Below are 17,018 nucleotides of genomic sequence, written 5' to 3' on the forward strand. Positions count from 1 at the left end.
TTAGTCACACGAATCTGATTTACAAATTTCAATTTAATCTGCTGTTTTTCTCCTGACCACAGAAACAGCAGCTGTATTGATGTTGTACAGATTGTAAAGCTCTTTGAGGTAAATTTATGATTTGAGCGATGTGAGTAAAACTATCTGTGTTTGTCTGTGTTGAGCGGAGACGACCTCATGAGCCTCCTGAAGCCTCCTCACTGCTCCTAAGTTTTATATTAAACTTGAATCATCTGTTTTATCTTCATGCTCCTAAACTCACTCACACACACACACACACTTCAAAATCATAAAACTTTATCTGCCAAAACACTTACAAGTGTATCATTTTTCAGGTTTATTTTCCACACAACAGCCACTGAAATGCTTTTAAAAAATAATAAACTCCATTTGGTTACAAGACTTTGAAAAAGTGTTTTCACTTCTGTTTATTTCTTTGATAAGTGAAGGTACATTTGACCATGTACAGATCGGTGTAGCTCATCTCATAGACGGTCATCAGACACTTGAGCAACAAGGCCTTTCATTGTCGTAGGTCCTCAGACAGATTCCCTGATTTAAACTACACGAGCAGCCGCTCTTCAACTCTTGCAAGGCACCTTATACTGCCGACAGTTGTGTCATATATCATTTTATAGGTCATTCTGTTGGCACCAAGGCAAATATGTACTGTGCAAAAGTCATCTGAGCTTGAGACTTCTGTCTTCAGCAGCAGAAGAAGAAAAAGAAGCTCTCCGGAAAATTAAAGCAAGCGACTGAGTGAGACAGCAACAGGGCGCTACATCTTTTCTTCTTTTTATGAATGCATAAAAATATATTTTTTAATAATTCACAATAAAAATGCGGCATGTAACATTTCGTCTTGTTGACACCACATAAAAAGTGATCTATGATAGCACTTTAGCACAGTCGCAATGCAGAAAAAGACAAGTATACAAGAAAGGGAATTAAGAGCTTGTTTTGATGCTCTTAGAGAGCTTAACGTTTACTAACTTCACTCCAGTGTTTATTCGTGGAGACAAGGAATGATAAATTTATCAATTAGGTCCCAAAAAGAAAACAAAGTGACAGTTCAATAATAAAAAAAAGGAATGGCACAAACAAAGTATACAAGAAATCACTCAAAGACACTTCCAAACCCACACAACAGCTCCACTTCAGTACTTTTTGCACTGCAGCATTTAAAACATCAACAACATCATTTATCTGCTTTTTACTGGTTCTGACGTCCACCATCATGACCAGTAAGTCTGAAAGCTTAAGCCCTGTTTGTTCTGGGTGAACAGCGCCCCCTGCTTGTTTTGGGGCTTAAAGCAATCCATCTGATTTCCCTCAACTGTAAAATGCAGTGATGTTGTGTTTGGTGACGTTGTTGTTTTTTGGTAAATATACAAACATCTGGATGTTTATGTGGCTTTATTGATGCTAAAAATGCTGCCGAGCGGCGACTCTCGACGTGTGGCGAGGTTTGGCGTAGCTTGCATTCAGCAGATTATAAAATGAAGTGAAGTGGGAAGTGATGAATGTTTGGAGAAAAGGAGGAACGGGAGGTAGAAGACGAGGAGGAGGAGGAAGAGGAGGAGGAGGAGGGAAGGAGGAAGATCAGTGTGTAGAAAGGCTTATCAGAGGTTCTGCTGGAGGAAGTGCAGCAGCGTGATCTCATAATGTTCTCCAGACTCCGGACATCTGATGCTGTGTCGCTCGTTAGGATAAACCTAAAAAAAAAAAAAAAAAGAGGAAACAAAATATACGTTTAGTCGTTGTGATGTCAGCTTCGTCTCGCGTCAGTGGTGGGTCGAGAGCAATTATCATAAAATGTGCTGCAGCATTACTAGAAAATAACAATTTCCAGGTTTCACTTTTTTGATCTGCAGGAAATTATCATTCAATACAATTATCATCAATACGTTTTCCAAATTACGGCTGCAACTAACAATTATTTTCTTTATCGATTAATTTCTTGTTGTTATTTTCTTGATTAATTGATTACTTGTTTGGTCCATAAAATGTCAGAAAATGGTGAAAAACGTCCCCAAAGCCCATAATGTGACCTAAAATGTCTCGTTTGGTCCCGACCAAACAGTCCACAACCCAAAGACATTCAGTTTACTGTCATAGAAGATTAAAGAGACCAGAAAATATTCACATTTAAGAAGCTGGAACCAACAAATTTTAGCTTTTTTTTTTCAAATTCAAAATAATTGCCAATTTTCTGTTGATCAACTTATCATTGCAGCTCTATTCCAAATTTTTCCAAATCCATCTTGAATACTGGAAAAACTGCAGCTGGACAGTCAGTGTTTTGCTCAACGACACGCTGGCAGCTTCAGTAATCAAACCGTCCAGTTAGATAACGTCTCTTCTCTTACAGGCCTTCATGTCACCGTTGTCTTCAGGCTCTGTTTTACATCTTTATCACAATCGACACTTGAGTCGGTATTTATGAGTAAAGGCTCCTCACCTGGAGGCTGTATGGCTTCCCCGCCCGGATGAGTTGAGACACCAGGAAGTTAGTGTGGAAAAAGTGCACATTCTCATCTAGAAATCCGTGAAGGATCAGCAGTCTGTTGGGTCTGTGTTTAACAGAAAGACACAAGTGTTTAGTTTTCTTCTCATGTTTACAGTTTATAAACATTTGTAGCAGGAAAATTTAACAGCAAAGTAGAACTTGAGTCAAACACGTCTAAACTACACCTGCACATAAATGTTTTACTTTGTGAAAAGCAGAAACCAGGCTGATTGTTAGATATAAGAAGCAGATGACAGAAGACAGGACATGTTTGTCTCACGGTTGCTATGGTAATTAGTCATATAAACTAAAGGTAGCGTATTTTAAAATGACAGCTCTCACTCATTGGGGAGTTTGTCGACATGCAGCGCGACAGAGCACGCCTCGTAGCCCTTCTGGTTGTTTTCGGGCGTGTCCAGATATCGCTCTGTGTAGCCGGTGTCGTAGGCCATCCACAACGTCACCGGAGCTCCGGCGATGGCGACCTGAACAGAACACAAGTGTTTTATTTAATTTCTTCCTGTAAGATATTTGTTTAGAGGAGCTGTTGAAAGTGCAGATTAACTGAGATCAGAGTCTGAAGTTGGGGGACAAAAATGACAAAAAAAAAAATGAAGACAGCTTCCAAAAAGTCTGTTTACGATGGAGTTGAAATGGTCACCGAAGGTCACTGCATCCATTTTCAATAACCAATTTCCTTTAAAGACTGGACTTCATGGTTGTTTACTTCAGTTTAAACACACTAACAGTTAAATGTTCATGCTGCTGACCTTGAAGATGTCGGGTTTGTGGATGAGACCCATGAGTGAGAGGAAGCCTCCATACGACCAGCCGTGGATGGCGACGCGATTCAGGTCCACAAACTTGTACTTTTCAGCTACGTAGTGCAAACCCTCCACTTGGTCGTCGATCTCCACCTGACCCTGGTTAGAGGAGAGAAGAGACGTCACTCGGCTGATGTTCAAGATCAAATAAAAAACACAAAAACTCAGAGAAAAAAGTCAAATAAAATAACGATATGTGTAGAAAACAAAAGTGAATTTAATTCTTGTCAAATTTCTATTTATTAGTGTAATAATTTATTTTATAAATGATGCATAAGGATGACTCTGTTTACAAAACAAAAACAGGAAGTAAATTCTCTCTCTTCATCAGTCTACATCATTTTTTAGTTTCCTTTACTTTCTGCTTCCCAAGAATTTGCAACACTGTAGAAAGAGTACGAACGTTTCGAGCCCAAATCAGCCATAACAAGAGCCAATCTGGGCTTGAAATGTTGTCTAAATGTAATAAAGAAAAATATTTTTAAAAATGATTATTTTACAGTGTTGCGAGTTCTTGTGAAGCAGTGAGTATCTATAATTTTTATGGACTGAGCAGCTGGACATGAAAGATGTTCGTGTGTTCTGTACTCTCAGGATCTGAAGCTGACTGATGATTTATGTGATAAATACCATTTTGTCCTTCACAGCTCCTTCAAACTTAAGTCCTCGCTGACAGGAGCCCCGCCCATCGATGACCAGCACGGCGTAGCCCAGAGACGCCAGCGTGCTCAGCCGCAGGTACTTCACACCTTTATACGAGTTATTCACTAACTGAACCTGGAAGAAAATGAACATGTTTATAGCGATGAATAATGATGTGAAGAAATATTTCTGATTCTCACTAACATAAGAACAAAGTTTAAATTTACTGTCTGTTCCTCTAATATCATCACAGTTGCAGATACGCGTTCCGCTAAATGTTTAAAATGCCTGAAAACAGAGTTTTTGCTTTTATAAAACATAAGAGGTCCTTCTGTAGCTTCTAGGCCTATACAGCATGAGTCTAATGTGATATTGGAGGAGATCAAACCTGAGGACCGCCGTAAACAAAGACAACGGTGGGATGCTTCCTGCCGGGGACGAGGTCATGTGGTTTGTACAACATGCCGTACAGCTCGAAGCCCGACTTCCCTGTGAAGCTAAAGATCTCCGGAGGAGTATAGTCGAATGGGAAACCTGGAGACAAACAGCAGGCACATAAGAAAAGAATCTCTTGACTAACCCGGCGCGCACATAATCACATCTCAAAGTCATGTCATCCGAAACCAGGAGGTGAAATGTACTCAAGCCGAGCAAACGTGAAAAAGACGATGTTTTATCTGTCAAAAACAAGCGGTTTCAGTACCAGAAGATTCCATCATGCTGGCCCAGAACTGAGGCTCTCTGTGCAGCGGGTCGCTGTCGGAGCCCATCAGCTTGTAGATGTGCACGCAGGGTGCGGTGGTCAAACTGCTGTAATGGCTGATAAACATGTCAAAGGTCTGTGTGGAGGGAGACACAAGACAGAGGAAGATTAAACAAAACCTCACCAACAATAAAACATTTCAGATGAAAACAAACACACACTGTGTGTTCACACTGCCACGGTTTGGTTTAATTTGAGATAAATCCATGAGTTGGCTCTGACAGCTGATACTAATACCAGAATATTTCTATCTGTGGTGTCAGTGGATAATATTTTATGCGGATATTCAGTGTTTTTAAGTGAAGTTTAGAAACAGGTGTGGAAAACCTTTGATACACTGTTTTAACAGAGAAACAGACTTATAAAATAAGCAAAATTAATTTTTAATGTCAAAAAAAAAAGAAAGAAGAGAGAGAAATCTGAAATAACATCGTATGAATTTTCCTAAGCAGCTTGTTGTTTGAGAAGTTAAAATAAAAAAATACCCACTCCTCTGAATAACAGCATCGATTAAAAAGAAAAAAAAGAGCAAAACTACACTAACATCCACTCAGTTGCGCGTGTGTGTGTGTGTGTGCGTGTGTGTGTGCGTGTGTGTGTGTGTGTGTGTGTGTGTGTGTGTTTATACCTGGCTCACGGAGCAGCTGTGGGAGAAACCAGGTTTGGTGAGTCGGACGATTTCACCCGGCGCGCCGTAGCTCACCACGTACAGGTGATGCTCAAGAGGAGAATCCTTCGTTCCCTGGAAGTAAACCAGCTTCGCCGTCTCATCCACCCAAATCTGAGGACTGGACGAACGCTGCACCAAACACCACAGAACAAGAAAATCTGTTGGTACTTCTTGTTTGCTACATCTTATTTTGAAATTGGTGTCTGATTCCTTTCTTAATTTGTTTTTACCCACGTCTACATCTATTCTCTTAGTGTCTTTACTGTTCCTTCAATGGTGCTTTTCTGTTTCATTTTGTACTTTTTAATTATTATTATTATTATTGTTACAGTCTGGATTATACACATATGGTACCTAAAAACAATTCATTTCGCAGACTCTTAATGGAGGCTTAAGTCACAGAAAATATGTAGTCTTATGTACATTTTCCAAATTATTAACACCTTATAACTTCACTTCTTGTTGCAGCAGCTCTGAAAAACAAACCCATGAACCGCCGACTCTGCTCATGTTAGTGACCTGATAAACATTTTAAAATATACTGTATGTGGTCGTCAAGCAGCATCTCAGATGTAATTTAAAAACACAGTTTTCTGGTGAGTGGTTTTGGTGGTTTATTCGTGCTGCTCCAGTTAAATATCAGCAACCTTAACAGATATAAAGTCAGGCTTTACCTTTGCGCCATGATTGGCCAACACCTCCCAGTCCCCACTGGTTATCGTCACCTCCTCCTTCACTGGACACTTAAAATCATCTGGTGAGAGAAGAGAGAAGGTGTCATATAAATGGATTAACTGATAGATCAGGTGGCTTTTTTTTCCCTCCACACATATGAAACAACAAAAACAAATGTCTACTGCAGTCATTGCATGAATCATTTTAAATAAAATAAGATATACTTTATTATTTTAAATTTGTCTTGGGCTCAAGTGTAGAATACAGCTGCACATAGAAAATACAAGGTACCTCCAGTGCATCGAGTCTACACAATTCCTAAGATGATGAAAACACAATGACCAGTAACAAGTACTAACACCTTAAATATGGCAGATCAGGGAGATATTAAATGAAAACTAAAACTTAAACAAAATTCTCAAAAGTAAACAGAAACCTAACTGAAAATAAAATGAAATCCTCAATAAATAAAAAAAGTAAACCTCATTTTAAACAAAAAAAATAACCCTGTGACTCATAAATGTAAAAACAGAACTGTCATTAAAATGTTGGAAAATATATAAGAAGAAGAATGAGGAAAACGCAAATCATGCTGTAAATGTGCTTCCTCAACAAGTTGGCATAATTTAGTTAAACATTTTTTGTATTTTATATTTTATTTCATCTCTTTCATTTATCAAATGCAGCCCAACCCTGAATGTGTGACACCACATAGTATGAATACCTTCAGAGTGTGTGTAGCCTCCTGCCCAGTTGTAGCTGCCTCGCTGTAACACTGATGTGATCTTATACAGGTGGCAGAAGCCTGTTTTGGATTCATTTACTGTGATGAAGGTGATCTCCTCATCACTGGTTTGGATGAATGGATGAAAGATATCATGGACCTGCAGGACAAACAAACGGGCGGCATGTTTTTTGTTTTTTTTTCCCCACTTTTCAGATTTTGGACTTCAATCCGTCTTATTTTGGCGGTGCCTGCTCACATTGATCCAGATGTCACTGGTCTCTTGGTAGATGATGAAGGGCTGGACCGTGTCTCCGAGGGCCTCCAGGCTCTTCTGCCTGCTGGCCTCGTCTTGTTGTGCGGGGATGAAGAGCGCCGGAGGCAGCAGGACCAGCTGGAGACGCTGCTGCCGTCGGTCCATCATGACTGCCCACGCGCTGACGGAGACAGAGAGGAAGAGTTGTGGCTTGTGTGAACCATGTTACCTGATTTCTAGGTTTTGAAGAATCTGGAGCGTGGTGAGGTTTAAAAGCTACAGGTTGTGTTTTTCAAATCACAGGATTTTTTTTTTTTTTTCCATGTGAAGAAACTCACTATCGGCCATCCTTTGTCCATCCGGCTCTGGTGATGTATTCGGCTCCGGGGAACAGGCTGGAGAAGGGCACAGGCAGCTCCTTCTCCTGTGTGCTGACAATCTGAGGGAGAAACAACAGCGGACTGATCTCTGAACATCTTTCTGAAGAACTTTCTGGTTAACAATGTTCTGTTCTCAAGAAAAAGGAAGTAAGAAGATTTGTGGAACTCACTTTGCCGAGATTGTCTGTCTTGATTTCTGCTATTTTCAGAGTGATATCAGGATTCTTGCTGCCTGGAAATGAATGAAATTCAAGTTACGTACCAACATATAAACCTAAACCTAAAAGTTTTTAATGAACATGCCAGTTGTTAAATGCTTTTTATCAAAAGAAATAAAACAGATCACAAAAAAACAAAAAAAACAATGCATCAAAGATATATATAATTAATATAAATCTTTTCAGCATGTGCGTACCTGCACGCGGGTATCGATAGACATCTGTCTTACGCTCCTCCAGAGCTGGAGATGGGACATGGATGATCTCAACTTCAGACTCGTCGACCTCCTCGTACAGAATCTGCAGAGTTTTACCACCGTCTGAGTCTGAGCCGGGAAGAGAATATCAGCAAAACCAGTCAGAAACAAGCTAAAGACCAGTAAAACCAGTCAAAGAACACTGTAAGCAAGTAAGCATCACAATTATTTTTTAAAGCATTTTGTAAACTTTTATAAGTCTCATATGAATAATTTATTGTTTTATGAATCTAATAAATGACCAATCTTCATTTGAAAACTACTGATATTATAATTATGATGTTTGTTGTTGATAATTGGCCTCCTTGCAAAGCAAACTGGGACAACAATGCGTTACTTGTGTGTTCTTCACTCACCTTCTTGAGCAGCTGGTGACCACCAGTATCCAGTGAACCGATCAAATTCTTCCTGAGAGACAAAAGTGGCGACTCCAGCAGATTTAGGATCCTCTTTTGGGTTATCAATACCTACAATGAAAACACAGAAATAGTCAAACACAGTGGACAAAAATTCCTCAGGTACCGCGGTGCGTCTGTCTGCTCTGATTCTGACCTTTATGGCAGAAGGTGAGCCTCCTCTCTTCACCCGTCTCGATGCTGGTCACCCAGATGTCATTGTTGTTGATGAAGCCAATAAAGTTGGGGTCCCCGGAGCAGATCTTGGGGTCCATGCGTGTGCCTGAACTTTGGCTCTTTATCTCTACAGGCTTCATGGGAGAAGTCTGCACAAACACACGGAGAAGATCAAAGACAACTTTGTCATTAACAGAGAAACTGACTTGTAGCAAAGGAAACGTTGAAACACAAGACAATAAAATGTGCAACCAACCACATTAATCTGACACTTGTAAAGACACAATGACACACCGACAATTCTTTATTTTTAATTCTGTAGTTCATCTGATAGAGGATTTCTTTTAAATGCATTTAACCAGGGAATCTCTTGAGATACATTACCTATTTTACAAAGGAGACTGGGCCAAAATGGCAGCATAAAATAGATGTAACATATACATCGATTCCAATAAACAGCTTCAGATAGTATCACCCATGTCTGTACATCTATGTATATGTCTAATCTATACCTGCTGAGTTCGGGATACACTCGGAAAGAGGCAAAGTAGAGTCAGCTTCTTCAGTTTTAATGTAACTAGTAATATTCTCACTGGGGGACTCACAACACATAGCAAGAGTTCAGGCTAAATAAATGTTGTTTAAAATGCCAAAAATCTCACATTCTGGCAAAGGAATTGTTATCAACTCTAACTTTATCAATCTCTGCAGGTCTGTAATGATCATTGGACCTCATGCAAGAGCCACTCATACAAATATATTCATTCTTAAAAAGGCATGTGTGAGGGATTTGACTAAATTTGTAGCATCATTTTTCTTATACCTAGAATTTTCTCTTAGGTGCAAAGAAAATTTAGTTCAGACCTATTGTTCAGGTCCTGAACAGATCTCTGCCTTTCTTCATAAGGGAAGAAACACTTGCTTGACTTAAAGATATAACGTCTTAATCTGAATAAATTTGGAGTTTAAATATGATACTGAAACAAAATAAATATTCAGAAGAGTTTAAGCAGGTGTTTGTCCAGTATCACCTTCTGTTGCACCTGAAAGTGTAACATCACGTACTGCAGGATATAAATTCTCTTGGCTAATATCTTTGTGACTGTCAAATCTATTGACCGCCTCCCATCACTGACCACTTTTCTTTTTAGCATCTAACTTCCTGTCAAAGCATTCCCTCTTTATTTCTGTCACAGTACAGTGCTGCTCTGATGACACATCGTTGGCAGCTGGATTCATATTTTCTAATTATTTCAGGTATCGTACTACTGACACTCCTAGATTTATCATGTTTTTGTCTGCTGATTTCTGAAAACAATACTTGAAGCTCAGTGGTGTGAAATTCTTGTTTTTACTCTTTGGGAACATTTTTGTGAATGAAACTGTCCTACAAACGGAGCAGAACTGGTAGCCTTATATGGAAATTTTACAGCCGATTATGCTAATGATCAAATGTCATGAACAGATGACATTCATCAGGCTGAATCAAGCAACTTCGGACAAGTTCAGGCAATTAAGAAAGTTTGTTGAATCTGATTTGGGACACTTGAACGAGCAAACCACACAGAACCAAAAGACAGTTTTAGGTCACAAAATGTTCCCGCATGAGGCCCGTTTTGTGCTTATGTGACTGTAAAAATCTTTCTTAACTGTCCTTTAACTCACAGTAAAAGTGTTGTTTCCACCGTCACGGCAGTAGTACAGACTGCTGTTGGCCTGGAACAGGAAGAGGCCGCTGGGTTGATGATAGTCGTAGGAAGTGATGCCAGACACCCCCAAACGCTTCCTCTCTCGCAGCAGCTCTTCCTCCCGGGAGAAGCCCCCGTGGTGAGGGCTGGCCTGAGGTCAGGGGTGACAGGAGAACACACAAAGTGACGATGCTGACCGACTGAGGTCAAAGTCAAAGAGTTTGTTCAGGGCAAAGAACACAAACAGACGGGAAGAAAACATTAACAGACTTAATTAAAGAGAGAGTCATCATGTACCAATAAATTAAATCCTCTTATCTTTTCTCTTCAGCAGCGAGAACGTTCACTACATAAATACTTTGTCTTTAGGGGGAAATTTTCAACATCAGCGTTAATCTCGATGGGGAAATACATCAGTAGGAAGGGAGTGAGTCACAACCACCCTCTAGTCAAATAAATACTCTTTTTAAAAGATGACTGTGATAAGTTTAATCATATTAAAATGTCAAAGAGTGGAAGAAGAGGACTAGAAAATCTTCCTCACCTGAAAGTGATCCAGCATCTGTTTCCATGACAAAACCAGTAGAGCGTCTTTGCGGATCTTCTTGGGAATGTCGGAGTAGAGTAAAGAGTTTTCCCTGCTGGCATAAGGCATTCCTGTGATGAAAGAGAGCACAAACAGACGGTAAAACCATGTGAAGCTACACACCCAGTCATGTTTTACTGAGAAATCTGATTACTGGCCGCAAACAGAGTTCCAAGAAACTCAACTGGCATTTAATTCTGCAACATGCATCTAAAAACTGGTTTGTCTTCTTCTTCTCGCTGCATGATGATTGAACATCGGTGCCAAATGGCAGCTTTAGAAAACTTTAATTCTAACACCACCGACTGTGCAGTCCACAGGAATGAGAAAACTACTCCTGCAAATAGCCATTTTAAAATTAAAGTGTTTTATGCTAAGTGGGGTATTTATATTTGAGAAGCAGCAAAGATCTAAACATCTGTACAATAACAGCATTTGGTGGATAAAGCTTTAAAGAGATACCAGAGTGTGTGGTGGTCTGTGGTGGGTAACATTAAAGGAGCAATCAGACTACACAACAGTTGTTGCCATCCAGGCATTACTACACACTATCAACAACAGTGCTACCATGGATACAGGTCTTACAGAATCCATGTAGTACACATTACATTACCTTTACACTTTCACAGCACATAACTCTGGATTTTATGTCACAAAATCATGATCACACACCAGCACTGACTACACTGGAGATGATTCATGTGCTGGTTTTTGCTCAACATGTGGCAACCATTCAGCAGAAATTCTTTGCTCTAAAAATGGAATAAAGAGGAGCAAAAATATGTCAACGAAGCAAAACGTGGTTACTGATCCTTTCATGTTTTCTCCAGCTGACACTGAGGATCCACTGCAGCTGGCCACTGGATTTCAAATGTATTTGAAAACAGCTGCTGTGCAGGCAACTCTACACCTCTGACTCACCAGCTGCACCCACAGATCGTTCAAGTTGGCCCTCACCAAGAGCAACCGGACTGAGCTGGTTCCTATTCATGGCAGCAGTTTGGAAAATTTGGCACTTAGCATGCGCTTATTCGGCCCCTTTCCGTTCCCCAGCTTACCAAGGTAGAAGATGCGATGAGAATGCGGGCTAGTCTCATCCTTCGGGACGAAATGGAAGTCATGTGGCGCCTTGTTGATGACCACGCCTGTGTTCTTGCGGCTGTTGTGAATGATTTTCCGTAGGCCATCCCACGTGTGCTTCTCCACCTGGAAGTGAGAGGGATTCACATCCTCCATCTCCACCACCTCTGTGCTGTCCGAGAGCTCGTCCACCCCCATCATACCTGCCAGTGCCTCTCTGACGCTGTGGACAGACATCGAGACTGATCAGCTCAGATAAACCTACAGTCAGTCAGAACGATGAACTAACACTGGTCACCTGCCAAATAAGGCTCTGAATTTAATAGAGGAAGGTTTCATTTGTTTACATGCTCAGAATGGTTTGACACCAGCCTACATTTCTGATCTCCTCAGTCCATATTCTACAACCAGACCCCTCAGTTACTTCTATCTGTTCCATTAATCAATAGGTCTATAAAACATCAGAAAATGGTTATAATTTCTTAGAGTTCATGGAGACATCCGCAAATGTCTTATTTTGTCTGATCAACAGTCCAAACCCCAAATATATTCAGTTTACTATCATGTATGACACAGAAAAGCGTTAAATCTGCACATTCAAGAAGTTGCATTTTGCTTTAAAAAAAAAGACTAAAACAATTATTTTATTATCAAAATAGTTGCAATTTTCCTGACGTTCATGTATTAAAAGAAAATTACAGGCAGCTGTGAGTGAAAAATATTCCATACCTGTCCTGGCCGTCTTCTGTTTTGTCTTCAATTTTCAGCCTCTTTACTCTGTGCATTAACCGTTCAACAACCCTGGACCAGATCTGGCACCCTGAAGAGTACAAGGTGAAGACATGAGAACTGAAGATGTAAAACTGAGAGGTTTGTTTAAAGATAACAGAAACTACAATCCATTTACAGGCACCTGCTCTAACTGACAAATAAATTAAACAGAATTTAATCTGTAAATAAAAGTATGTCACACCCTGCACTAAGCTCACGAGCTATTAACCGTTAAACTGTTGCTGTTACTGAGGTGGTGGCCCCATTCAGGGCAGATGTCCCTGTGCTGCTTCATCAGGAGTTGCTACTCTTCAGCCGACCGCCGCCACACTTTCAGCTGTGGGATCCTGATATGGAGTCTAACTGTGTGTGACTCAGCTGCATGATTCCAACACTTCAACGCCTGTGTCATAACTGTGGCAAATGTTACACTGTCACTCCAAATTTTACTGTAGACGGTTTACTGTAGGCCATATAGGAGGCTGTTCTGTTGCCGGGGGCTTTCATGAAGTGCAAATTCTGCAGAAGTTAATTCCCAGAAAACACAACAGCAATTCATGTGTTAAAAGATCTGCCGGAAGAACAAATCTCATACTTGGACGTTTGACACAAGTTGATTAGAGTCTCTGAGTATCAGGATTCAAGGAATAACCTTTAACAGTCTTAACATGGTGGAAAAATCAGTCACACGAGAACATTTACTGCATATCTGTCGGTATCTAAACTGTCAAACATGACTAAGACTGAGTGTGAAACATTGATATTCATTCATGCTCGCCCATAAATGACCACCTGTCATCACGTGACTGAAGGTCATATGATGACGACTGAGCTGTCTCCACGACACCTGAGCAAACTTAATCCGCTGATGAAGACCACGCAGTTCCAGAAAAGTCTAGAGTCATACATATTTGAATGATTAAAAAAAACATTTATCTTCCACTTTTATTTATTCACTTATATAGTATTTATTTCTGCACTGGAGCTTTAATTCCTACATCTATCCTATTTTTTGCAGTTATTTAAGGCCTTTATAGTGTTATAAATGAGGTTTTAATGTGTTTCAGTGTTGTATGTAAATCACTTTTAACTGCTTCTCTGTTTCAGAAGAGCTATACAGATAAACATTGCTAACAATGGACAATAACATATTGTTGCCTTTTATCTTTGGATGTACTTTTGCACCAACCAAATGTTGGTCAAACTGCAAGAAATTATAACATTACTGGTCCCATAACTTCAGATGAATCTCATTATTATTGTTATTATTTTCATTATGGATTAATTGCTTGGTCTATAAAATGTCAGAAAATGGTGAAAAGATGTCTGTTACAATTTCTTAAGAGTTCATGGCGACATTTTCAAATGTCTTATTTTGTCTGATCAACAATCCAAAACCCAAATATATTCAGTTTACTATCATGTATGACATAGAAAAGCTTTAAATCTGCACATTCAAGAAGTTGTAACTAGCAGACTTTTGCATTTTCCTTTAAAAAAAAAAGACTAAAATGATTATCAAAATAGTTGCAATTTTCTGACGTTCACATATTGATTAAGCGACTACACAAGCTTTACTTTCTTTACGTCCAAACCAAATTCATTTTTCCTTCTTTCAACAAAAAGATGTTTTTTTTGTTTGTTTGTTTTTTTAAAGGGAAAGCAAAAGAGAAAGAGCAACAACCACAAATTGTTATGTGGTTGCTGTGAACAATGTACATTTATATTTTGTAAGACGTATCTTTAGATGGACTTTTGCACCAGTCAAAGTGCAAGAAATTATAACATCACTGGTCTCATTAATAACGATGAATCTCATTATTATCAAGAGACTGTAGACTAAATGATTATTCAATGTATAAAATATTTGAAAGACAAAAGTTAGTGGGATGCAATCCAAATTTTAATGTTATTTTGCTTTGATGAAGAGATTGTTTGTTTTTTTTTTTTTTTAAAGAGAAAGCAAAAGAGAGCAACCACAAGTTGTTTCACTCTTATTTAAGTGCACAGGCTGAATTATTGTTTTTGAAAAAGACCCTCCTCATTCCCCTAGTTTATATCAGCACCTGTGTCTCCTTTCTGTTTCTGTTTGCAGCTGTACTGTATAACATGCAGACTCATGGTGGACTTTAGGACACCATGAGAGAAATATGACACCCCATATAAATAAGAAGCTGACACGACCTCATTGTGCTTTTTTCTTCACTGTTTTAAACATATAAATCCCTGAGATCATCCTTTTAATTTGTGTATACTGTACTTTATCTAACGTCAATTTTAGCGACCTAGTTTCACTGTTTCCGCTCAGACACATCAGCTGATGAAGCTAAAAAGGGTCGACAAACTGACCGACAGTTCGACTCCAAACAGAAAACACCTAGCTGAGTGTGTCAACTCTGACAAACCCTAATTATAAGATAATGAAAGACCACTATGTTTACGTTTATTTGGAGCTAGCATGTTAGCCGCCCACTAAACAGGAACTGGCGTCTCGTATCTAACTTACACAAACAAATCAAAACGGTGAAACAGTCATTCTCTGTTAGCTTACACGTTCAGCCCAAAGACCTTGGATGCTTTTCTCCTTTTATCGTCTGTTTACGGTTGGAATCAACAGTCAGGATCTGGATAAATCGCTGAAGTTACTCTCCCAGATATCAGGTAGCTTCCTGCTAATATGCTAACAACGCGGAACTAGCTTGTTGGAATCAGACGTTACAAGATTACAACCTTTAACCCGGATATGATCCGTCAAGTTTTTTTACCGTTACCAACCGTTACCCGTTCGTTCGCGATACTTTTATTCCTAGGATGGCGAAGTCATGTCCCGCCCTACTCTGCCTCTGATTGGCTTACCCTGATATTTTTACCCCAACCCTAACCAATCTCATTCCTCATGACTAAACCTAACCAACCCAACCAACGAAGACAACGAGTACTAGCCAATCAGAGGCAGAGTAGGGCGGGTCATTGTTTCGCCATCCTATGAAAAAAAAAAGGCTGCCCTTCAGACTTCATTTACATTAATAGCTTTTAATTATTATTTTTTATTTAACTTGCATTTTTTCACTCTTTAGTTGACAGCAGAAATAACTCCCCTGCTATTCTGTGAAAATATAAGGACTTGTTAAAAGTGGAAAATCAAAAATCTCTGGTCCATCTCTCTGGTGATACCTCAGTGCAGAACTTTTGTCTCCCCTTCTGGCAGTAACAGTAATTAATTAAAAGTTAATTGTTTTGAGCGTCATACAACCCCGCGTTTCAAACATCAGAATTTGATCATTCGAAGTTCCAGATAGATGTTATTCAGATAAACTTAGCACATATTGGGAATCAAAATTGCTACTTTCTTACATAAAAAAGTATGAAAACTTAATAAAGTAACCTATTGACAGTCCTACAGCAAAAATTACAACAGCCGTTGCTGCTGGTTGGTGCGAAATGTATTCTGGGATACTTAGCTTAGGCAGCCCTCATCACTACTGATGCACCAGTGTGGGAATGTCGCCACAGACACCTGATATAAAAATTCTGTATACTGTTTAATACAACAAGATTTATCTGGCAGCAATAGGCTTGATCAGCATTGTGTGAACTTGCAAAAAAATGTAAGTTCACACAAAATTGACATTTCACAAATCTGTCTTAAAACAATAGTCAGGTGCCCCAATGTACATTGAAATAGGTTTTACTTGCTGTAATCATTCTTCCTGTTTATACTGGCCATTAGAAGATCCCTTCATAATGCACTTAGTGTAAGTGATGGGGCCAAAATCCACCGTCCTCCTTCTGTACAAAAATGTATTTAAAAGTTTATCTGAAGCTAATATGAAGCTTCAGCCGTCCAAATTAGTCAAATCAAGTAGATATCTTTCAACATTTATCTTTATAGTGCCAAAGTCCCTCTTTTTATTACTATACTTCCACCGCAGCTTAACAAGGAAACACTGTCTGTGGAAACATAAAGTGGGAATTTGATGCCAAAAAGACTGTAAATGTGGCAAATATACACTTGATATGACTAACTCAGACAGCTGAAGCCTCATATAAGCTTCAGATAAACTTTTAAATGCATTTTTGCTTACATTGAAATCGTATTTGAAGAGAATCTTTTAATAGTCAGTACGAACAGGAGGATGATTACAGAAAGCAAAGCCTCTTTCAATCTTCATTTGGGCATCTGACTGTTGTTTTAAGACAGACTTGAAAAATTTAAGGATAGCTTCACATTTTTCAAAGTCTGTCTTGAAACAATACTCACAAGCTCCTAATTAACTCACTTCACAGCCAGTATTGTCATTTGAAACAATCACACCAACTAAAAACTGTTTAAATGTACTTGTTGTTATACACATACTGTTTTCAGACAGACAAAATGTGAATCTGTCCTTTAATTCAGGTAA

At 39.2% G+C, this 17,018-nt stretch overlaps 1 protein-coding gene across 2 annotated transcripts; it reads right to left on the reverse strand.

The window, feature by feature from the left end:
- Positions 1–324: 324 nt before the first annotated feature.
- Positions 325–15,378, reverse strand: LOC137187599 (dipeptidyl peptidase 9-like). Of its 2 annotated transcripts, none has more exons than XM_067596614.1 (21): positions 15,167–15,378; positions 12,574–12,664; positions 11,823–12,067; positions 10,723–10,835; positions 10,156–10,329; positions 8,471–8,639; positions 8,275–8,385; positions 7,859–7,987; positions 7,614–7,675; positions 7,402–7,502; positions 7,067–7,244; positions 6,808–6,967; positions 6,083–6,162; positions 5,367–5,537; positions 4,679–4,814; positions 4,364–4,509; positions 3,964–4,110; positions 3,280–3,432; positions 2,852–2,994; positions 2,462–2,573; positions 325–1,715 (listed from the first exon to the last, which is right to left on the reverse strand). In XM_067596614.1, the coding sequence occupies exons 2-21, from the start codon at positions 12,627–12,629 to the stop codon at positions 1,623–1,625; spliced, it is 2,679 nt and encodes an 892-aa protein (XP_067452715.1). In that variant the 5' UTR covers positions 12,630–12,664; positions 15,167–15,378; the 3' UTR covers positions 325–1,622. The 2 variants fall into 2 exon arrangements, with proteins under 2 accessions (XP_067452715.1, XP_067452716.1); XM_067596615.1 differs by lacking the exon at positions 15,167–15,378 and adding an exon at positions 15,122–15,140.
- Positions 15,379–17,018: the final 1,640 nt, after the last annotated feature.

The sequence above is a fragment of the Thunnus thynnus genome, chromosome 8, assembly GCF_963924715.1.
Source record: "Thunnus thynnus chromosome 8, fThuThy2.1, whole genome shotgun sequence".
Taxonomy (NCBI): Eukaryota; Metazoa; Chordata; class Actinopteri; order Scombriformes; family Scombridae; genus Thunnus; species Thunnus thynnus.

Bases quoted from the DNA above. Each gene is read 5' to 3' on its own strand.
- LOC137187599 (XM_067596614.1), bottom strand. From the start codon at position 12,629: ATGCACAGAGTAAAGAGGCTGAAAATTGAAGACAAAACAGAAGACGGC. The intron at 8,640-10,155 runs GTGAGTTAAAGG...GTGTTTGTGCAG, and splicing joins GTGGAAACAACACTTTTACT to ACTTCTCCCATGAAGCCTGT. The intron at 6,968-7,066 runs GTGAGCAGGCAC...TTTGTCCTGCAG, and splicing joins CCAGTGACATCTGGATCAAT to GTCCATGATATCTTTCATCC.